Source organism: Chiloscyllium punctatum, chromosome 7 (assembly GCF_047496795.1).
Source record: "Chiloscyllium punctatum isolate Juve2018m chromosome 7, sChiPun1.3, whole genome shotgun sequence".
Taxonomy (NCBI): domain Eukaryota; kingdom Metazoa; phylum Chordata; class Chondrichthyes; order Orectolobiformes; family Hemiscylliidae; genus Chiloscyllium; species Chiloscyllium punctatum.
In genome coordinates, this window is record NC_092745.1 from 99,150,936 (window position 1) to 99,175,468 (window position 24,533).

Consider the following 24,533-nt stretch of genomic DNA (forward strand, 5'->3'; position numbering starts at 1 on the left):
TTTTAGTTGAACACAATTATTTTACTGGAATAAAGTTCAGTCAAATATTTTCAATTGCCCTTTTTGAGCTAATATCAGAGACAAGTTTGAACACCATTAACTTTGAATGATCATTTATTGATTGAGAAAGGATTATTGTAATAGAAAAAGAAAAGTGACAGAGTGGACTAAACAGAATAAAGAATCATAGAATCCTTACAATGCTGGAACAGGCCCACTCAGCCCATCGAGTCCACACTGACTCTCCAAAGAGCAGCCCACCCAAACCCCTACTCTATCCCTGTAACCCCACATTTACCACGGCTAGCTCACATAACCTGCATAACCCTGGATACTACGGGACAGTTTTAGCATGGTTACTCGATATAAACTGTATATCTTTGTAATGTCAGAGGAAACTTCTTTAAGATGCATTTTCTCTTACTATTTTCTCCTTTATTACCATATACTTTCTTTGATATACTCTCACAGTAGCTTTGCAAATTTGGCCCAAATTTGATACTATATATTTCTGAGGATAAACATGATTCTAAAAGATTGTTGATCTGTAATTCTTGTGAAAAACAAGCATAATGTTGCACATGTTTGTGGGGCAGGGGTGGGAGAGAATTGTTAGGGATTTTAAAATCAATCACTAAGGATTTTCCAACCAACTATTCCAAAAGCCCCAAATCTTTAGCAGTTGGTAACTGTAATGATCTGAACTTCTGACAAATTACCTTACAGTTCAAGATCTGATGTCATATACCATGCAAATTCTGACAAAAAGAAAATAATTCCTTTATTTTTGCTTTACCACCACTGCTACTTACATTTATAAAATTTCTGCTTGGTCTTATGTAAAATATATTAGTAAACTATGCTGGACAGTAGCAGGGGAAAAACAGCGGTTTTTCCAAAGTACATCAGTATCACCCTGGACAAACACTCACCCAATAACCACACCTCGTCAACAACTGCCAAAACATTTTTTAAAAAGCAGTGAAACTGATCAAGTTACTGCTAGAATGTGAGCCAGAACACTCCATTTTGCAGCAGTGATCTGTACTTTGCTGCAGACTAGCAATCTGACTCACGATCGCAGCTATGACACACATATTGTGGATTTGCAACTAAATTCCACCATGAGGATATTGTCAGGAACGCTTAAATCCATTCCAACTTCTGGATACCATTCACCATGATGACACCACACATTGTGTGACAGAAAAGGTCATGAGCAATACGGACTTTCCCACTTACAAAGATTTGAAAAATCTTCCAAACAAGTGCTTAAAATCATACAGTCCATTCTGTAGCTGCAGCATTTAATATTCATCCAGAATATTCATCCAGTTAGCATCAGCCCACTATCCTGATAGACAGTAATCAATTTCTCAACTCAGGCCCAGCAGCTGAGATCCCAGGGCTGAACCTTAATGAATCTCCCTACATGTGGGCAGCAGTCCCAACTCCATTGGTGAAAGATGGGAAAGAATGTGATTGCAACCATGAATTCCAAACTATGGCACACACGGCATCAATGATCTGGCTAAGAATCAACGAAAGAGGCACCTCCTTTTACAATTCACCAATGAAGGAGTCAGTCAGATGGATAACTAGACAATCCATTGCAAGATTCTGTCATCATACTATAGTTGCATGGTGAAAACTACACCAACTATAGATGTGATCTATATGGACTCCATTAAGGTGTTCGACAAGGTTCCCCATGGGAGACTAGTTAACACGGTTAGATCTCATGGAATACAGGGAGAACTCGCCATTTGGATACAGAACGGGCTTAATGGTAGAAGACCGAGGGTGGTGGTGGAGGGTCGTTTTTCAGACTGGGGGCCTGTGACCAGTGGAGTGCCATAAGGATCGGTTCTGGGTCCTCTACTTTTTGTCATTTACATAAATGATTTGGATGCGAGCATAAGAAGTACAGTTAGTAAGTTTGCAGATGACACCAAAATTGGAGATGTAGTGGACAGCAAAGAGGGTTACCTCAGATTACAACAGGATCTTGACCAGATGGGCCAATGGGCTGAGAAGTGGCAGATAGAGTTTAATTCAGATAAATGTAAGGTGCTGCATTTTGGCAAATCAAATCTTAGCAGGACTTATACACTTAATAGTAAGGTTTTAGCGAGTGTTGCTGAACAAAGAGATCTTGGAGTGCAGGTTCATAACTTCTTGAAAGTGAAGACGCAGGTAGATAGGTTAGTGAAGGCGGCGTGTGGTATGCTTTCCTTTATTGGTCAGAGTATTGAGTAAAGGAGTTGGGAGGTCATTTTGCAGCTGTACAGGACATTGGTTAGGTCACTTTTGGAATATTGCGTGCAATTCTGGTCTCCTTCCTATCGCAAAGATATTGTGAAACTTGAAAGGGTTCAGAGAAGATTTACAAGAATGTTGCCAGGGTTGGAGAATTTGAGCTATAGGGAGAGGTTGGATAGGCTGGAGCTGTTTTCTCTGGAGCGCGGAGACTGAGGGTTGACCTTATAGAGGTTTATAAAATCATGAGGGGCATGGATAAGATAAACAGACAAAGTCTTTTCCCTGGAGTGGGGGAGTCCAGAACTAGAGGGCATAGGTTTAGGGTGAGAGGGGAAAGATATAAAAGAGACCTACGGGGCAACTTTTTCACGCAGAGGGTGGTATGTGTATGGAACGAGTTGCCAGAGGAAGTGGTGGAGGCTGGTACAATTGCAACATTTAAAAGGCATCTGGATGGTATATGAATAGGAAGGATTTGGAGTGATATGGGCCAGGTGCTGGCAGGTGGGACTAGATTGGGTTGGGATATCTGGTCGGCATGAACGAGTTGGATTGAAGGATCTATTTCAGTGCTGTACACCCTGTGCCATCCCTGCCCTGACTCCAGACTTCTTGCATGGCCCAGCTGTCACCCCAGTTTGTGCTTCTGCGTGTTCTTTTTTAAACTTAGCCCTGGATTTCTTCTTCAGTTGGTTGCCACTCCTTGATGCAACCTTCTACTCTCCGTTGAAGTCATGGGCTCCATCTCATGGTAGAAATTAGTTGGTGCGGGTTATCCTGGCCGACTGCAGTAAACCTGCACTGAACAATGTTTACCATCAGATGGAGCCTGGGCAATCAAAGTAGTTAACTATTAGTGAGTAACTATCTTCAACAATAATGCGCTACACTTCATAAAATTTTTGTAATATTTATTTAATTCAATTTATTTTGCTAGTTATTTCAGCTGGAAATGCAATTTCTTTTTGTTAAACGAAGAATGCTCCTTTCCAAAATTCTGTTTTAGACTCCAGAAGCATTAGCTAGTTTAGCGTAAAATTTTAGGATTCCTTTTGGAAACCACTTTTACTTCTGCCGATATTTTGATATTTTTAACTGCGTTCACAAATCAACTCTCCAGCCCCTGCTTGATGTCTGTGCTATCATTTGTGGAACATTTTGGAACATTTAAGAAGTTAATCAGGGCGGGATATCGGTAATTTGGCTTGGCAGACATGTGCATAATAACTTTTATTTAACTAGAAGAACAAAGTATGACTGTAAACCTTTGGCTGTGATGAAATGGCAAGTTCCCAATTTAACTACTAAATTAAAATGAACAAAACAGTACACATCATATGCAAACATACAAGGTGGGCTGCAGAAGATAACACAGTTGGAAGTGACCAAGCTTAACATTAATAAGTAGTTAACTTGTAGAATGGATATCTACTTTTTTCTGGCATTATCCAAATTCAAAAGTCAAAAGAATGCACAGAAATGAACATAGAACTATGTACGACAAAGCGATGTTGACAGAGCAACTAATCTGTGAATCTGCGGAAATGGTCAAGTAATAGTGCTAAACACTAGTGTTCCAGACCAATGCCAATTAATCACATTCCTCTTCTAGTTGTCATGCTCCACTCTGCTTCTTTTTCCTCTCAGCTGTCCTTCTCCACAACTGCACCTTCCTTAATCTCCTTTCCAACTCACCATTACTTTGTAGCAAACATCTTCTGCGACAAATCACCCAAAGTTCAAAACCTTTTCTCAGTCTGAATTTTGATTTTTTTTTTATATTCAGTCGTGGGATGTGCATGTTGCTGGCTGGCCAGCATTTATTGCCCATCCTTAATTGACCTTGAGAAGGTGGGGATGAGCTGCCTTCTTGAATTGTTGCAGTCCTCATGCTGTATATTGACCCAAAATGTCATTATGGTGGAAATTCCAGGATTTTGAACCCACAAAAGGTGAAGGAATAGTGATATATTTCCAAGTCAGGACGGTGACTACCTTGGAGGGGAATTTGAAGGTGGTGTTCCATACATCTACTGCCCTGGCCCTCCTAGATCAAAGTGGTGTGGGTTTGGGAAGGTGCTGCCTCGTCATCTTCAGGGAATTTCTGCAATGCATCTTGTAGATAGTACACACCGCTATTCCCGAGTGTCGGTTGTGGAGGGAATGGATGCTTGTAGATGTGCTGCCAGTCAAGCGACTGCTTTGTCCTGGACGGCTTCAAGCTTCTTGAGTGTTGTTGGAGCTGAACCCAAACAGGCAAGTGGGGTGTATTCCATCACACCCCTGACTTGAGCCTTGTAGTTGGTGGTCAGGCTTTGCACTAGTCAGGTGATGAGTTTTTGGCTGCAGTATTCCTGGCCTCTGATCTGCTCTTGTAGGCTCCACATTTAAATGGTGAGTCCAGTTGAGCTTCTGGTCAACAATAACCTCTAGGGAATTTGACAGTGCCAGATTCGGTGATAGCAACACCACTGAATGTCAAGGGGTAGGGTTTGGATAGGCTCTTAATAGAGACAGTCATTGCCTGGCATTTGTGTGGCACAAATATTTGCAAATTGTCAGCCCAATCCTGGATATTATCCAGATTTCATTGCATTTGAACATAAATTGCTTTAGTATCTGAGGAGTCACAAATGGTGCTGACTATTGTGCAATTATAGGTAAACATCTCCACTTTGGACTTTATAATGAAAGGGAGGTCTTTGATGAAGCAGTTGAAGATGCTTGGGCCTGGAACACTACCCTGTGGAGCTCCTGCAGATGTGCTGGAGCTAAGATGCCTGACCTCCTACAGCCACAAACATCTTCCTATTTGCCAAATATGTGCATAACCAGACTTTGTGCCTTTCAGCATTCACAATCACAGTTGAATTGCATGATCCATTATGCACTCTTTATGAATTTAGATATTCTTCAGTCTTGTCCTTAATGTCTTTAAGGTCTCAGTTATGGCTCGGTGGTAGTAGTCTTTTCTGAGAAGTGAGAGTTCAAGCTTCATTACACGTGCTTAAGTCCACTAAAATCAAGTCATTTTAGTGCAGAACTGAGAAATGTTGCATGTTTCTTGGACTCACTTTGTTGGACATAAAAGATCTCCAAGTAATAGCTTAAAGAAAACTAGTGTTCTGGCCAATATTTATCACTCAATCAACATAATTAGAATATTATCTCACTCCTGTGTATGAAAATACTTTGTGAAAATTAACTGCTGCATTTTTTAAAAAATGTGCAGGGAGTACACTTGAAAATACACCATTTAAGTGGCTATAAAGATATTTGCGATATCCTGAGATTGCAAAGGATCTAACATAAATATTGATTTGATCTCGGTCCAGATCACCAAACTTATGTTGTAATCTGGCTAAGGACCAGAATCTTCTAGCTTTGAAGTAGACAAAGAAAGAGATTCAGGGATTTATTAAGAGAATAAAGTCTGAAGATTCCAGAATTTGGAACAAAACAATAAACTTTACAATACAAAGTTAGAACAGTAATACAATTCACATGTGCACCTTATTTCTAACACGCAGAATAAATGCGAGATTAACATGGGTAATAGACTGCAATCAAACACCCGTACAGCACACATCAAGTAACAAATGTGGTAAAGACAGATCACTATGGATTTTGGAGCAATTCTCTCCAGACTTTAAAACATTTTGGGTCATCAAATCTCACAATCTCACTAAGAATCACAATTCGTCACTTTCTCCAATCTGGCTTTGAAAATCCCTGTCACAAGCTGCTCTTAATGATTTCTCTTGTTCTGATTTATTACCTGTTCTCCCAGGACTCAGAAACTGTAGTGCAGTGGGAAGGGAGATTAAGGACAGCGTAATTATAGAGTCATATAGCTCAAAAACAGACACTCGGCACAACTCTGTGCCGACCAGACACCGAATCTGACAGGATCCCATTTGCCAGCATTTGGTCTATATCCGTTGAAACCCTTCAATTCATATACCATTCAGATGCTTTTTAGAAGTTGTAATTGTACCCACCTTCACCACTTTCTCTGGTAGCTTGTTCCACACAGGCACCACCCTCTATGTGAAAAGGTTACCCCACAGGTCCTTTTTAAATCTTGCCCCTCTCTCATTAAATCTATGCCCTCCAGTTTTAGACTCAAGTTTGGAAGTTTGGAAAAAAACCTTAGCTATTCATCCTATCCATGTCCCTCATGATTTTATAAACCTCTAAAATCACCTCTCAGTCTCCGACACTCCAAGGAAAAGAGCCCCAACCTATTCAGACTCTCCCGGCAGCTCAAACCCTATAAACATCCCTATAAACATTGGTTGGCAACACTCCCCAGAGCCCTACCATTAAGTGTATATGTCCTGTACTGATTTGCCATATCAAAATGCAAAACCTCACATTTATCAAAATTAAACTCCACCTGCCACTCCTTGACCCATCTGATCAAGGTCCCATTGAACTCTTGAGATAATCCTCTTCACTGTCCACTACACCACCTTTTTGGTGTCATCTGCAAATTTACTAAACATCATCCTATATTCAGATCCAAATCATGTATATAAGATGACGAAAAACAGTCAGCACCGACCCTTGACACACTGCTCGTCACAGGCCTCCAAACCACAAAGCAACCCTCTACCACCACTCTGTCGCTTACCTTCAAGCCAATTTTGTATCCAATTAATTACCTCCCCCTAGATCCCATGTGATATAACCTTACTAACCAGTGTATCATATGGAACCCTGTCAAATGCTTTACTGAAATCCATATAGACAGCATCTACCACTCTGCCTTTTTGTCACCTCATCAAAAAAACTCAATCAAATTAATGAGACATAATTTCTCCCACACACAGCTGAGGAAGATGACAGACAAAAGAAACAGAGTGGAGCATGACAATTAGAGCATAACAAACATAACTCGAGCTCTTCAACAACGGATAGCTTCATCAAATCCGTTGAATTTGGTTGAGTAACAGTACCACTTCAAATTTATCCTTCTTCCACTATTCTTCCATCACTTTACTTTTTTTTGTTAAACTCTTCAATTCTTACACTATTCTCTTGAAGTCTTTGTAGCTATTTTGTTCCTTCTCTATTCTAAGTATACTTTGCACAGCCTGACCCATGATCTCCAATTTCTGTATTTGAAGTTGTCAAAGGGCCCTAACTCTACGTCGTGAAGATCTTTTTTTGTGTCATCCCATTATACTTTCAATACTAATTTCTTCATATGGAATTCGATACAGAAGTCTTCAAATAAATTGTGATAACTAGTGAGATATTAGCCCCTTTCTTCTGTGACAAGCATTGGTCAAAAAACTGCACACCATTTTGGCAAATGGGAGTTATGTTATTTTAATAAAACACTGCTCAAATGTTTTGCTGAAAGAGAAGTTGTTCTGAAAAAACATTTTCCATCAGTTTTCCTGAAAAACTAAAATGAAATTTGTCAATAGACTATGGCAGGTTTCAAGAATGCCCAGAATACTTCCGCAGTCATGATTAATTAATATCACTGTCACTCAGATTATTCCCATGACAACATGCCAATTGAAGCTGAAGAAAGTAAATTGTTACCTCAGCTAATATAAGGTACATAACAGCTGCTGTTGTTGGAGACATAGCTTTGGGATTTAATCTACCAACACAACTCTTAAAAAGCTGCATGTCATTTCAATAAACTGGGATATTGCCTACAACTTCAATTAGTGGTGTTCTGAAATCCATGGTTGACTGAAAAAGCATTTTTAGTTGTGTAAAAGGAGATGGATTTGGCATTTGTCAAAGTGTCAGAAGATGTTTTCCATTTGCAAAAGGTTTCCTGTGTAATGATGGAAGAACATTGGAAACCTTGCCAACAATCTATCTGAGCTTTATACTCTCAAACTCTCCTGACAAGCTGCAGCTGCTGGAGTTGCCAGTTCAAAAAAGCAAAATTTATGTTCAAAGTTCATGATTGGTCTTCTTTTCTGATTACATTGCAATTTAATGATGCCATCTAGCTGGGGAGTATAAAAATAATGGGTACAAGGAAGTACTTGACTTGGAAGTACAAGGCACAACTTAAGAAAACTGCAGATAACAAACTTGTAAATATTGTGATGTGTGATTAGAATAGTTCCTGTACTTCAAGAGGACATAAGCAGGCAGAATGGTACACACAGCATTTAATTGAGTAGGAACAAGTGAGGACCGCAAATGCTGGAGATCAGAGTCAAAAAGTGTGGTGCTGGAAAAGCACAGCAGGTCAGGTTGGATCACGAGCAGAAGAGTCGGCGTTTCAAGCATAAGCTCTTCATCAGGAATGTTGGGGGGGCAAGGGGGTGAGAGATACCACTTGAACTTCCCCTCCCACTCTGCCAAGGACATATAAGTACCGGGCCTCCTCCACCGCCAAATCCTAGCCACCTGACAACTGGAGGAAGAACACCTCAACTTCTGCATTGGGACCCTCCAACCACATGGAATCAATGTTGATACCACCAGTTTTCTCATCTCCCCTCCCCCCACCTCATCCCAGGTCCAACCCTCCAACTCGGCACCGCCCTCTTGAACTGTCCTACCTGTCCATCTTCCTTCCCACCTATCCGCTCTACCCGCCACTCTAGCCAACCACCATCAGCCCCCACCTTCATCTACCTATCGCATTCCTAGCTACCTTCCCCCAGCCAAACCCCCTCCCATTTATCTCTCAGCCCCCTTGCCCACTGCCCCCCCCACTCCACATTCCTGATGCTCAAAATATCCACTCTCATGTTCCTCAGGTGCTGTGCTTTTCCAGCGCCACACTTTTTGACTCACACAGCATATGATGTTGAGTGCTGCAGTCATGACGTAAAGTCAGTGGGTGTAAAGTTATACATTTTGGTATGAAAAATGAGGACAAGGAATGAAATGAAGGATATAATTAGGTGAATTGACCATGCTAAATTGCCCGTAGTGTTAGGTGAAGGGGTAAATGTAGGAGAACGGGTCTGGGTGGGTTACTCTTCACCGGGTCGGTGTGGACTTGTTGGGCCGAAGGGCCTGTTTCCATACTGTAACTGATCTAATCTAATAATTCTAAATAGGATGTAGCTACAGCGATATCTAGGCTGTATGTACACAGATCATAGGGGAGGTTGAGAAAGCAGATTTAAAAAAAGGGGGTATCCTGGGTTTTAGAAGTAGAGGCAGAGAGTACAAAAAGCAAGGAAATTATGGCGAATCTTGGATTGGCTTCAACTGGAATAAAATGTCTAATTCAACACACTTTGGGAAGGATATGAAGGCATAAGAGATGACATAGAAAAGATTTACAGGAATGGTTCCAGTAATGAGGTACTTTAGATGGGGATTGGGGAAGTTGTTCTCCATAGTGAAGTTAAAGAGAAGGTTTGATGGAGATGTTCACAATCATGAGGATTCTGAACATAACAGATAGACTATTCCTAGAGTTGAAGCATCAAGAACCAGAGAACACAAATTTCAAGAAAGTAGCAAAGGAACTGAAGGTGACATGAGAGAATTTTTTTTATTTTAATACAATCAGCGGCTAATCTCTTGAATAGCTTCCCTGAAAATGTGGTGGAAATAGATTCAATTGTAGACTTTCAAAAGGAAATTGGTTAATTATCTGAACAGAAATAAATATTGCAGGGCTATAGGAAAAAGGGAACTAAGTGATATTAGCTAAATTTCTCTTGCATGGAGAACAGGGTCAATGACTTATGTGACTCTCCAGCATCTGCAGTCCTCACTATCTCCTGATCAGTAACTTCTTCACAGGTTGTAAATATCCTATGATTTTATCAGAACAGCATTAGAGTTTCCCACAAATGTATACTGATGGATTTCGAACACGTTGCAATTTTACTGAGACTTTCTGTTTCTTGGAATATAGGGACAGGAGTAAGCCATTCAGCCCCTGGAGCCTATTCCAAAATTCAATGAGATTCTGGCTGATCTGTGGCCTAATTTCGTATACCTGCATTTGGTTCATATCCCTTAACAACTTTGTTTAACAAAACTTTATCTATCTCTGATTTAAACTTAACAACTGAGCCTGTCACCACTGTCATTTGTGGAAGAGAGTTCCAGACATCGACCATTCTTTGTGTGTAGTTTCTGCTTTTGTTGTGTTGGTATCATAAATTAATATCTGTATTCCACCAACATTTGTAAAGGGTAGTGCTAGCTAAACAGACACAATCTGCTAAAATGCTAGTCCTGATAATGAAAACTTTTAAACAGAATTCATCCCAAAGGTGGGTCTTGATTTCAACTGGCTACCTCCTTTGGTAACTTGGTTCATTGTGGCTTATGGAATGTAATTGCTCTGAAATATACTCTTTCGAAAATAAAAAAAAAAGTAAAGAGTTGAAGTCTCCCCAGGTGAAGTTGAAAAAGAACTGTGTATTTATGAACTCAGCACTCTTGCAACTATAAAACAACAGACAATCAAAAGAAACCAGAACAAAAACTGCTGGAACAACAGAGTACAATGGGCAGCACCTGTGAAGAAAAAGTGAAGTCAACATTTTGAGTTCAGTGACCGTTCTTCAGAACTGCAAGGAGCTAGGAAAAGTTGATTTTTATGATGACGACAGGGGTGGGGTGAGGGAGGGTAAGTGGATAGGTGGAGGTAAAGATCAGGAGAAAAAGTCGGTAGGGCAGATAAAGGAATGGGTGATAGAGTAAACTTCAGAACTTTAATAACTGTTCACAGACTGAAAGCAGCAGCAATAACTCTGGAATAAACTATTAAGGAACAAGGACAAATGTATACATGAATTGAAAGCACTAAGCCACGTGTGGGAGGAGAAGGCAAAGCTACAGGAACAAAACTGTTTTAACAACTGCTTGATAAATAGGTGCCTTATGCCACAAAGACAATTGATTACTCTGCAGAAGTATTTGAGGAGTTAATCTTAATCTGTGTCTTGAAAAGGACAGTCAATGCCAAATGTAACAAGAAACAAAGGAACTACTTCTGATAAGGTGGCAAGCTACAGATTTAATGGTTCAAGAGGTGTAGTTAGTCAATAATTTGGATGAAAGAATCTAAAGGGTTAACAATAATGTTACGCCACAAACTTAGAATTCAATTCCGGAATCCTCAGAATAGAACTCTGGAAAACAACAAGGTCATGTCCAGAGACTAGACACAGTTGGGAGGAATCATACTAAATTTCATCTTTAACCTGGTAGTAATCAAGTTGAGTTGTGAGGCTTAACTTCTTTACTGAGGGATCTTATTTTGGTTGCTATATGTAATAACGTTTAAATAATTGTTTCAGTATTTGATTGCCTGTGAGATTTCTTAATGAAAAGTTTTATACAATTATAGTGATCATGTTAAATTGACATTAAATAGTAAATGTATTACCATGGATAATTACACTATGACTCAAATTACACATTAGCCCGTGTTGAGTATTTTGTGGCCAAAGATTACATATCTGGCCCATGGGATTAAAGTGAAGCAAATTGAGCTGGATATGAAAGCACTGTTGTTGTATTCATCCACTTATTCCAAATAAAGGTGTGATACTTGTGGAATTTCTTCCATCTTTTCCTTTCTCATCCCCAATATCTCATACTTGGAATGGTTTAAAGAATCAATATTTACATCATTACTCATTATACTTGCCTTGAAAAAGTCAGTTGAGATACTTGAATGCTAAGAAATTGCAACATGTTGCTGTGCAGAGGGACTTGGGTGTCCTTGTGCATGAAGGTTGGTCTGCAGGTGCAACAGGTAATAAAGGCGGCAAATGGAATTTTGTCCTTCATTGCTAAAGGGATTGAGTTTAAAAGCAGAGAGATTACATTACAGCTGTACAGGTTGCTGGTGAGGTCATACCTGGAATATGGTAAGAAGTTTTGGTCTCCTTTCTTGAGAAAGGGTATACTGGCACGAGAAGGGATGCAGAGGAGGTTCAATAGGTTGATTTCGGAGTTGAGGGGGTTGGCTTTTGAGGAGAGACTGAGTAGACTAGGATTATATTCATTGGAATTTAGGTGAATGAGGGAAGATCTCATAGAAACAAATAAAATTATGAAGGGAATAGATAAAAGTAGACTGGATGTTTCCACTGGCAGGTGAAACTAGGACAAGAGGACGTAGCCTCAAACGTAGGGGGGGGCACATATAGGATTGAATTGAGAAGGAATTTCTTCACCCAGAAGGTTGTGAATCTGTGGAATTCCCTGCCCAGTGAAGTAGTTGAAGCTTCCTCAGTAAATGTTTTGAAAGCTATAATAGATAATCTTTTGAACAGTAAAGGAATTAAGGGTCACAGTGAGAGGGCGGGTGAGTGGCTCTGAGGTCACGAAAAGATCAGTCATGATCTGGTTGAATGGCGGAGCAGGCTCGAAGGGCCAGATGGCCTACTCCTGCTCCTAGTTCTTATGTTCTTCTTTTCATAACAGAAGCCATTAAAATTGTATTGTAATTTCTAGATTAAAGAAACACCATCTTGTAAAGTTCATGATGGAACTAATACAAGGACACAATCAATTTTTAAACTACTGATTTGCTAGTTCAAACATCTGAGTTTCATAATTTTAGACAATTGTTGAAACTAAATTATGAAGAAAATGTTACTAATATATTTCCTGATTTGACATGCAGAATGGAGGAGAGAGTGAGGACTGCAGACGCTGGAGATCAAAGTCAAAGAGTGTGGTGCTGGAAAAGCACAGCTGGTCAGGCAGCATCCTAAGAGCTGGAGAATTGACGTTTCGTGAAAAGCCGATACACCTGCTCCTCGGATGCTGTCTGGCCAGCTTGATATGCAGAATATCATATTCCAGTCATATCTGTGAAGTGAATATGCAGGATTCCTGGGTGATTGTAAAAATAGAGTTTGGGATAGTGTTGCTTTATTTACAGAAATTTCTGTATTTGCAAGTAACTAGTTCTACAGTAATACAGGAATGTCCAAATATAGGACTTTACTGAAAGTTAACTTTCTGTAAATTTGTGCAATTAGTATAGGCAATTCTACTTCTTCAGGCAAACGTCACAGAACATGGAAATTTTTTTGGATCTTGGCAAGCAAGGCCTTTGAGGTGAACTTAGAGCTCAATAAATCAGTATCATAGACTATGTAACTAATGAATTATATCAGACTCTTTAAGGCCATTTACCTGTAGGAACTGGATATGTTTCTCCAAAGTGTTGCATTCCTCTTGTAAAATAGATCTGGAGAAGATACATACATATCATTAAAACCCAAAAGAATTTATCAAAGTATCTAAACATGGAAGCTGAACTACTCAGATCCTCACTGAAAGATGCAGTATAAACTGTCCAAATTATTTTGGATAACATCTACCAATTATGATTTGGAGATGCCGATGTTGGATTGGGGTGTATAAAGTTAAAAAATCACACAACACCAGGTTATAGTTCAACGGGTTTAATTGGAAGCAGCACTAGCTTTCGGAGTGCCTGATTAAGGAGCGGCGTTCCGAAAGCTTGTGCTTCCAATTAAACCTGTTTGACTATAACCTGGTGGTGTGTGATTTTTAACCATCTACCAATTATATTTCAAATTTCCATACAAGGTAAAGACCAATAATTAAATACTGCTGTTAACAGTTCCTTGCTAACTTGAGTAATCAGATGTCATTGACTGGGATTCAATGACAACAGCATAATTAAAGTAGCTTCTTTTATATAAAAGACTTGATTTGCACCCTCTCTACTGAATACTACATCCCTGTAAAACCTAACGGTTTCCGGACACTTTCACCATAGGTATCTAGACAGTAACGAAAAACAGAATCAAAGAACAGGAAAATTAAATTCATTATTTCCAACATTTAAAAGCTCAAAAATTATCAATGACATATTGTGCCTAATATCTCTACAGATCTATGCAAACATACTCAAATTATTTGAATTATCTTCAGTTTATCACTGTCCAACATCTCAGTGTTTGCAGCTAAAAACGTGGATGTAAACATTATTTTTTCCCCTTAAAGGTCTATTTTCTAATCTTGACATGGCTGTAGATATCAAACAATGGAGACACCACCTCACAACAGTATAAGTAAAACCTCAGCATATTAAACTGAACACAAGCATATCAGTAAATGACACCCTCTATCAGACATTCTTTAATGCATCTGATCGAAAACATAACTGAAGGCGTATTCCTGGTATAGGTCAGACAAAGGTGTTTTTTATTTGAACATTTAACACTGGCAGGTACACAAGACTCTGCTTTTATTATACTTTTGCTTGGATACACTCTGATGACATAAAAGAATATTCTAAACAAGCAATGACTTTTGACACACATTGTTGTAATTCAACAGATCAGAGGTTTATGGTGATGTGTTACTGTCTGTAGTCAATAACAGTGCTACATTCACAGTGTCTGAAGATCATAGTTTTAAACCCCAATCCAAAGGCCTGCACCCATAATCCAAGCTCGCACATCTGTACACTGCTGATGTTGTGATGTACTGTTGAAGGTACCATCTTTCAGATGAGATATTAAACTGAAGTGCCACCTGTCCTTTCAGATGCACACGAGAGATTCCAGGGAGTTGTTCTCAGATGAGGATGATAGTTCTCCAATTATCTTCACCAATATTTAAAACTGTTAATGAGTAACACAACAAAATAATTCAACAGCCATTTATCTCATTCCTTCTTCTGAAACTTTGGTGCATATAAATTAGCAGTCATCTTTGCAGACATGGTAATAGTCACAACGCTCCATTAGATGCAAAGCACTTTGGAATGCCTTAAAGATTGACGATAGATGTCCTAAAAATGCCTCTGCATAATTTGCATTTATTTCCCTCTTGCCTAGCTGACACACTATGAATGATACTGCTCCACACTCAATGTACTACAGGCAGGCTTAATTAGAGCACAGCAAGTCTTCAGCCCCTCAATGGAAACAGCCCTCTGGATCTGATCAATCTAATTGACCAACTGCTCCAGCAGAGTTTGTAGTGACACTGCCAGAACTGCAATAAGTCCTAGAGTAAAAGCCCCAATACATTCCTTTGGTGGCCTTTGTTTTTGTCCTATTCTGTGGGATCTACTATTCTTTACATTTTTATAAGCCCTTTGATTTAATTTTATGGTGTCCCACCCCTTATCTCCTCTGATGCCCAGGGCTGTATTTTTTTTTGAGGTGGAGCTTTTCCGTCTTATGGGTACAAAGTGCTTCTGAATAACTAAATGTTTCTTTGTACACCCTCCACTGTTCCCGGGTTGTTTTATCTATTAGCAGAACTTTCCAGTTTACTGTGGACAGTCTCTGCCACATCGGCAAAAGTGAGGACTGCGGATGCTGGAGGCCAGAGTCAACAGTGTGGGGCTGGAAAAGCACAGCAGGTTAGGCAATTTTCGAGGAGCAGGAGAATCGACATTTCGGGCAAAGGTCCTTCATCAGGAATCGGGCTTTTGCCCAAAACGTCGATTCTCCTACTCCTCGGATGTTGCTGTGCTTTTCCAGAGTCACACACTCGACTGGAGACTCTGTCTCATCTCATCCCATTGAAGTCTGCCTTACTTAAATCCAAAATTCTAGTATCCAATCTTCACTTATCTCTTACAAACACTACATGAAACTTGATCATGTTATGATAACTATAACATAAGAGTGGCTGTTCAAGTTCACGTTGACCTTCATTTGAGGTCTGTTATTTTGCAGGCCTGTTATTTTAATTTTCTGTACCATTCTAGTCTTGGTCGGCAACACTCAATGTGAGCCTCATTTTACAACAGTTCCTTTGTCGTTAAAACAGGATTTCTACACTGAATTCCCTTTAGAGTCTGGCACTTAAATTTACAGTTTGCATTCCTTTGATGAGTCTAGGAATTCAGTGCAATCCAGATGGCAGCTATTACACTTGGAAACAGTCAATGTAATAAGATTAAAAGACAGCAGTTGGTTTTCTCTTATGGACGACAATGTATTTGAAAGTACACTCAGTTTTTTGCAGATGTTTTACTGAATCAAAGGAACATTCTTAACATTACCAATATGTTAAATTCAATATGAATAATGAGGATTGGTAATGTTACAAGTAACAGTGCAACTCAGGAATTTCCACAAAATAAAGAACAAATTGATGGAAGAACACGTCGTTTGGTCATTTTGTAAGTGTGGACAGTCACAAAACAATTTTATATGATTTTAATTATGAATACATAACATACAAGTGCCAATAATAAATTAAACAGTAAAGTGACTTTTTTGTTCAGGGAAGTTATGCAATATGGGATGGGTGGACAATGGAAAATTCACACTGGTATAGTAAGAGATGCTTTTCTGAAGTTGGTGCAATTAGAGGTATTTATGTTGTAGCTATCTTTTGTGTCAGTTTTATGATTTTATATGTAGAAATATGAAACAAAATTATAAAATAGTTATATCACAGCACGAGGCCATTTTGACTATTAAACTTATGCTAAAGAGTAACACTCCCTTGTCTTTTTCCTGTAGCTCTGCAAATTCTCCTTGGATAATTATTCAATTTCCTTTCGAAAGCCAACCTCTCAGGCAGATATGAACCATCGCTACTTTAAACAAACTGATCCCATACTGTCATCTGTATTTTTGCCAATCACCTTAAATCAACATGCTTTGGTTCTCAATCCTGGCATTATCGAGCCATAGAGATGTACAGCATGGAAACAGACCCTTCAGTCCAACCCGTTCATGCCGACCAGATATCCCAACCCAATCTAGTCCCACCTGCCAGCACCGGGCCCATATCCCTCCAAACCTTTCCTATTCATATACCCATCCAGATGCCTTTTACATGTTGCAACTGTACTAGCCTTCACCACTTCCTCTGGCAGCTCATTCCATACACGTACCACCCTCTGCATGAAAAAGTTGCCCCTTAGGTCTCTTTTATAAATCTTTCCCCCTCACCCTAAACCTATGCCCTCTAGCTCTGGACTCCCCCACCACAGGGAAATAACTTTGTCTGTTCTTTGAACAGTTCATCCACTTTACCAACACCTTCCACCCCGACCTCAAATTTACCTGGATCGTCTCAGACTCCTCCCTCCCCTTTCTCGACCTCTCCATTTCTATCCCAAGTGACCGAATCAACACAGACATTTACTCAAAACCGACCGACTCCCACAGCTACCTAGACTACACCTCCTCCCACCCTTTCTCCTGTAAAAACGGCATCCCATATTCACAATTCCTTTGTCTCCGCCGCATCTGCTCCCAGGAGGACCAATTCCAATACCGAACAACCCAGATGGCCTCCTTCTTCAAAGACCGCAATTTCCCCCCAGATGTGATCGACGATGCTCTCCACCGCATCTCCTCCACTTCCCGGTCCTCCGCCCTTGAGCCCCGCCCCTCCAATTACCACCAGGACAGAACCCCACTCCTCATCTACCACCCCACCAACCTCCATATACATTGTATCATCCGTCGTCATTTCTGCCAACTCCAAACGGACCCCACCACCAGGGATATATTTCCCTTCCCTTCCCTCCCCTATCAGCGTTCCGAAAAGACCACGCCCTCCGTGACTCCCTCGTCAGGTCCACACGCCCCACCAACCCAACCTCCACTCCCGGCAACTTCCCCAACAACCGCAAGAAATGCAAACCTTGCGCCCACACCTCCCCCCTTACTTCCCTCCAAGGCCCCAAGGGATCCTTCCATATCCGTCACAAATTCACCTGTACCTCCACACACACCATTTACTGCATCCACTGCACCCGATGTGGCCTCCTCTATATTGGGGAGACAGGCTGCCTACTTGCGGAACGTTTCAGAGAACACCTCTGGGACACCCGCACCAACCAACCCAACCACCCAGTGGCTCAACACTTCAACTCCCCCTCCCACTCCACCAAGGACATGCAGGTTTGGACTCCTCCATTGCCAGACCATAGCAACACGACGGCTGGAGGAAGAGTGCCTCGTCTTCCGCCTAGGAACCCTCCAACCACAAGGGATGAACTCAGATTTCTCCAGTTTCCTCATTTCCCCTCCCCCCACCTTGTCTCAGTCCCAACCCTCGAACTCAGCACCACCTTCCTAACCTGCAATCTTCTTTCTGACCTCTCCGCGCCCACCCCCACTCCGGCTATCACCCTCACCTTAACCTCCTTCCACCCATCGCATTTCTAATGCCCCTCCGCCAAGTCCCTCCTCCCTACCTTTTATCTTAGCCTGCTTGGCACACTTTCCTCATTCCTGAAGAAGGGCTCAAGCCCGAAACATCGATTCTCCTGCCCCTTGGATGCTGCCTGACCTGCTGTGCTTTTCCAGCAACACATTTTCAGCTCTGATCTCCAGCATCTGCAGTCCTCACTTTCTCCTATTCTTTGTATCTATCCTGCCTGGACCTCTCTTGAGTTTGAACACTTCTTACCAAGTTATTTCTCAACCATATCTTCTGAAGAGAATAATCCCAATCAAATTTATTAATGTAACTGAAGTATCGCATTCTTGAAACTATTCTCAGATCTATTTTCCACCTTGTTGAAACCATTCTGATCTCTCCCAAAGTGTAATGTTCAGAACTGATCACTATACTCTAGTTGAGTTTCAACTAGCATTTTATCATAACTTTCCTGTTTTTGTACTCTTTATTAAATCAAGGATTTCATGTACTTTTTAAAATCACTTTTAGAGCCAATAATTACTGATGGCATGAACATAATTCAGAGGAATGACCTAAGTTCAGGGAAGTAGAGTGCAAAAATAGCTTGGGTAGACATGAGAAATGATAAAGGAAAGAAGCCAGTTGACAGAATGGCTTATAGCAAACAGTAACCTTACAGTGGGGCAGAGTGTAAAGTAGTAATAATGAGAGCTTATTAGAAATGCATCATGGGGATTTTAATTCATATATACACTACAAAAATCAGATGGATAAAGGTAGCCTAGATGAGAAATTCATGCAAAAGGTCTTCACAATAGTTCCTTGGAATGAAATATTCTGAGGCCAATCAGAGAGCAAGTTTAATTAGACCAGGTATTGTACAATGAGATGAGATTAATGAATGACCATAAGATCACAAGGTACATGAACAAAATTTGGCCATTCAGCCCTTTGAGTCTGCTCCACTAATGAGACCATGCCGATCTGATAATCCTCAATTCTGCTTTCCCTCATAATTAATATGCCTCTAGGTAGCTTGATGACACTATGGCTTTAAGAGATGTATTCTGTCCTTTTTTTTAAAAACGAAGAAAGATCGAAATTAGAGATGCTGATCGGTCTGTTTCAAACCCCTAAAGTAAACAGCTTGTGAGGCATTGGGGTTTATTTTTAAGGTTGCAACAAAAGCAGCCTGAATGGGGTCAAGCTCACACAGATCCAAGGTTTTTAGTTTTAGTTTCTTAGTAGACGTTGCTGGGATTCGGAAGCTGTAGTACATCTCTCCCTGCTGCTCTCTCTCAGTTTTCTCAATGTTTTTCCTCCTGTTCTGGAGAGTTGCTTGTGAGACTATCTATTTTACTGAACTTGCCTTTGCTAACGATGAGTCTAGATTAGAGTGGTGCTGGAAAAGCACAGCAGGTCAGGCAGCATCCAAGGAGTAGGAAAGTCGACATTTCAGGCTTTGCTAATGATGTACTTATGGGATGGTACTATATTGGAACAATTAATTAGTAGTCAATATAAATCAACTATTTTCGATAGAGTTGCAGTTCATTCAATTTTTTAAAAAGTCTGTATTTTAACTGTAGTGTAAAAATGAAGTGTGTTTTATTTAAAGAAGAGTAGTTTGGCCAATCAAATTGCATCTGGAATACAGAATCTTGCACTTGCCTTCAAAATAAGAACAAGTTAGGGTCTAGACCATCTTCTGAATATATTTTGAGGGGGTTTGGTCTAGTCCATAACAGTAGCATTGATCATAATATGACTGAACTTCACGTTCAGTGTGAGAGAGTGAAGGGTGGGCTCAAGACTGGTATTATACACTTACATAAAGATAATTCTTAGGGTATTAAAAAGCTAAAGTGAACCAGCAAATTAGGCCAAGAGGTAGGTTACAGATGTGCAGAGGTAGATATTTAAGGGAATATTTTAGAATGCACAAAACAGATACATTCCAACAAAAAACTAAGGGGAGGGTACACCATGTGTACTAAACTATAAGTATTATGGCATTAAATTTAAAGAAAAAATACAATTGTGTGAAGATAGGGGACAGGTTGGATTAGACAATTTTTTTTTGAAGAAAAGTAATGATTTCTAAAATGAGGAAGGGAAAAAATAAAGTACATGAGACAGCAGAAATATAAAGATGAGTAGTGACAATTTTTATAGATTTTTTAAAAATACATTAAACATTGGTCCTTTTGAAAAATAGAAAGTCAGGAAATCACAGAAGAACTGAACAGGTCATTTATATCCTCTACAGTAAAGAACATTGCAAGTAACATCCCAGAAATATTTCTAAATCACAAAACGGGAGGGAGGAACTCAAGGACTTTGTGATAACTTGGGGCAGGTATAAAATAGGAAATGAATAAAGTTTGAAGCATGTGTAGCACAACAATCATGGATGACTTCAATCTGCATATAGACTAGGTAAACTAATTGAGCACAAAAGCTGTAAAGGACAAGTTTCTAGAGTGCCTTCGGGATGATTTTCTCGTGGTGCATTTTGAAGAGCCAATAAGAAAACTGTCTATTTTAGATATTGCACCTTATGATGAAAAGGGCTTATTATTAATTTTGTTTGTACAAGGGATGAGTGCCCACAATATGATAGTTTCAAACATAAAGTAAGATTTTGAGGTAGTCAAATCTGAAGCAAGTTAAGTTAAAAGTTAAGAAAGCAAATTATGAAAGCAAGAGGCACAAGGTGAGCGTTCTGAATTGGGAAAATACATTAAAAAGCAAGACTACACAGGCAATGGACAGTCTTTAAATACAAACTGTTACAGCAATTATACATTCAGCCAAGCTACTAAAATACATAACGTCAGATAACCAGGGCTGACAAAGGAAATTAAGGATTGTACAAAATTAAAAGAAAAGGCTTATAAAGATGCCAAAAATAGTAATAAATCTGAGGACTGGAAATGTTGTTAAAATAGTGAAAGAGGATCAAGAACCAATAAGGAAAGGAAGAACAGGCTATGAACAACCTAGCAAAAAGCATAACAATGAACTATAAAATTGAACTGTAAAAGCTTACAGGTATGTAAAAAAAGTGTCTGACAATTGTGGATCATTAAAAGCAGAGTTGGAAGAATGTAAAATAGAGAAACAGCAGAGAAGCTAAATAGTTATTTTGTGTTTGTTTTCAGAAAGGAAGACACAAGATATCTCCCAGCATGAGACACCCAGAAGTGTCTGAAGACACTGACGAGTTGAAGGAAATTAGTGTAAGAAGGTTGTACTCAAGAAAGTAATGAGGCTGAAAGTTGGTAAATGCCCAAGACCTAACAGTCGATATCCCAGGGTGTTCAAGGAGATGGCTACAGAGATAGTTGATGTATTGGCAATCAACTTTCAAAATTCCATTGATTTTGGAATGATTCTTGCAAACTGGAAGCTTGTAATTTTCATCCACTTTTTAAACAAAAGGAGCAAAAGGGAACTACAGATCCATCAGCCTTCCATCAGTAGCTGGGAAAATGACTATTTACATTCTTTTTAAGGCAGTGAGTGGGTCTTGAATCTTGGCAGACACTGGGTATGTTTTGCAGAAAGACTGAGTCTATGGTCTTTCCCCACTGCACCTTACCAACAGCTGCCCCAAGCTTCAGTGCATCCCTCAGGATGTAGTCCTGGACCTTGGAACATGCCAGTCAGCAACACCTTTTTTTGTTAAAACTTCACCTGGTTGAGGTCAACTCTTTGCTCTGGAAGAGCAACACATTTTGGGCAGACAAGAAGAAAAGAGTGTTTTTAACCTTGTTGATGGTCCTTCAGGTGCAGTTGATGTTTGTCTCGGTGTGTCACAGAGAACAGCCCATTCAGCAGGGCCTTGGGTCAGGGAGCTACTCAGGATGAACCACAACAAAAACCACTGCATCTCACTCTAGAGCTTCTTTGCAAAGGCAAAAGAGATGTGTGCAGGCATACATGAAGGATCTGATGGGTACTGTCCTTCTCCCCAACAGGCCAAGCAATGCTTTAGCGCTTGATGGAAAGTTCTGTCAATGAGGCATTCTGTCAAGTGACTTTGGTAGTCTACTCCAGGAACCACCAGACAGGATCAACCCTCTTCTTTAACAACAGGGCCTTGAGGACTTTACATGCTGACTACTGCCTGATGGACTTGTTATCAAAAGTGTTTTCATTTACAAACTTTAGAGAGTACCTTACAAGTTCTTACATACCTAGCTCCCCCAAATCAACTGATGGGCGTACATGCCTTATCCAGATTCCCTTCTATCTCTGATTGGACTAGCATGTCATGTGACCCTTCCTCAGCACTCGAACTTAAAGGGGCCAACTACTACACAAAGAATAGGAATAGCTGGATCATTCTCATACAGGCAGATAGTGACTAATAGGGTACTGCAAAGATCAATAGATGTATCGATGATGTGGAAATATTCGCAAATTTGCAGATGATACAAAGCTAAGCAAGAATTTTTTGAGTGAGGAAGATATAAAATGTTTTCAGAAGGGTTTGAACAGACTTCGTGATTGGGCAAGAACATGGCAGATGGAATTTAATGTGGAAAAACATAATGTCATCCATTTGGTACAAAGAACAGATGCACAGACGACATCATAAATGGAGAGATGTTGGAAAGGGTAGGAATGCAAAGGAACTTAATTGACTCTGTTAGTAAATGACTGAAGTCTAACATGCAAGATCAAAAGCTATAAGGAAGGCAAATGTAACATTGTTTGAATTGGGGAAGCAGAAAAGATCTTACCCAAAATTTGATGTTAACAACCCCAACTTTTGGATGAGCTCTCAGGAAAAAAAGGTAAGGGGTACATTCTGAAGAGATGACAGGCTCTTTCATTCCTAGTGCAGAGGATGCTAACCCCCTCTTAAAAATCTTCTAAGCATCAGCATGACATTCCACAAAACATCATCCAAAATGGCGCAGTTTTAACAATAATACCTAAATGCCATAACTGGGACTTCCCTTTAATCATTTAGCAGTTATATGAAAAATGACAAAGACAATATTTTTCATCACTCACTGTGGCAATTTGATAATACTTTTGTAAATATCAGAGATCTCCAAAAAATGTAATTGATACTCACTGCAAATGTGCCACAACTTCATCAATATTTCTGACATTAATCTTGTCTTTTATGGCATTTATATTATCCTTGTAGTTGGAATTGGAAAGGCCTGAAAGGCTAAAAGAGGAAGGAGTCAAGGTTAAGGAAAACATATTTCTGAAAATCTGTATATCTTTTCATAATAGTTCCTTACAAAAATCTTGATCTTACACAATTAAAATTATCTTAGCTGTTGTTTCAACCAAGTCTCTAAAATACTGGGTGGAAATTTCCCCACTTTGGTGTGGCATGGGTATTGGTGAGGAAGATGGGAAAATGTGAGAGAACATAAATCAGATTCTGGATACAGAGAAATTTTCCCTTCAAGCTGTAAATGGTGAATCCAGAATCCTGTCTTGAGTAATGACTACTTTATTTCCATGCATCTTATTAAAATCCCAATTCACATTATTTATATGCCATTTCAAAGTCTCCATCCTTTACTTAAAAACTAGACAGGGCAAATTCCCAACAAATAAATCAAAGCAGGTACCTGGTGGCTGCAGCTCACTGAATGTTTGCTACATCGTGTCAAGTACAAAGAGACCTATTTGTACCTGTTCGTTGCTCCTGTTAGCTATCCACTTTTCTATCTACACCAACATATCACTATTAATCAAAGTCTCTGAAAATAAGGCAACACTAAACGACCCCATGCTGTACTGTCAACTTGTGACATTTTACTGTAGCATAAGACTTGTTCAAGATTATAAAGAAATGCAAATATGCCAATCAATAGCAGTAGTTCATGTTGGAAAAATAAAGCCAAATTCAATTGGTGATATCAGCTGACATTTTACTTTACTACCAAGATATTAAAAAGTCAAATCAGATGAAACTGCCTCTGCAACTGTGCACAGAATGTGTGAGACAGCTTATCTACCACACACAACTGAAGGTACACTTAATTAGATCATTAATTTGCAAAATAGATTATGATGAATATCCATTCAGGAAGAATGATAATAGACTGAACATAAAATCACAAGGATATGATCACTGCACTACATGGTCAAAAGATCAGGTCCATTTATCTTGGGCTTTCATAGCAGGAGTCCTTGAGAACGATCACATAGCA

General features: G+C 39.7%; 1 protein-coding gene across 4 annotated transcripts in view; it reads right to left on the bottom strand.

The window, feature by feature from the left end:
• Nucleotides 1-24,533, bottom strand: part of ccdc24 (coiled-coil domain containing 24) — a 94,667-nt gene that overhangs the window by 13,719 nt on the left and 56,415 nt on the right. For all 4 annotated transcript variants that reach the window (XM_072574420.1, XM_072574423.1, XM_072574421.1 and 1 more), the window contains 2 exons: nucleotides 23,435-23,533; nucleotides 13,378-13,432 (listed from right to left, as the gene is read on the bottom strand). In XM_072574420.1, the coding sequence (XP_072430521.1) occupies nucleotides 13,378-13,432; nucleotides 23,435-23,533 (154 nt within the window). The remainder of the gene's footprint in view (nucleotides 1-13,377; nucleotides 13,433-23,434; nucleotides 23,534-24,533) is intronic.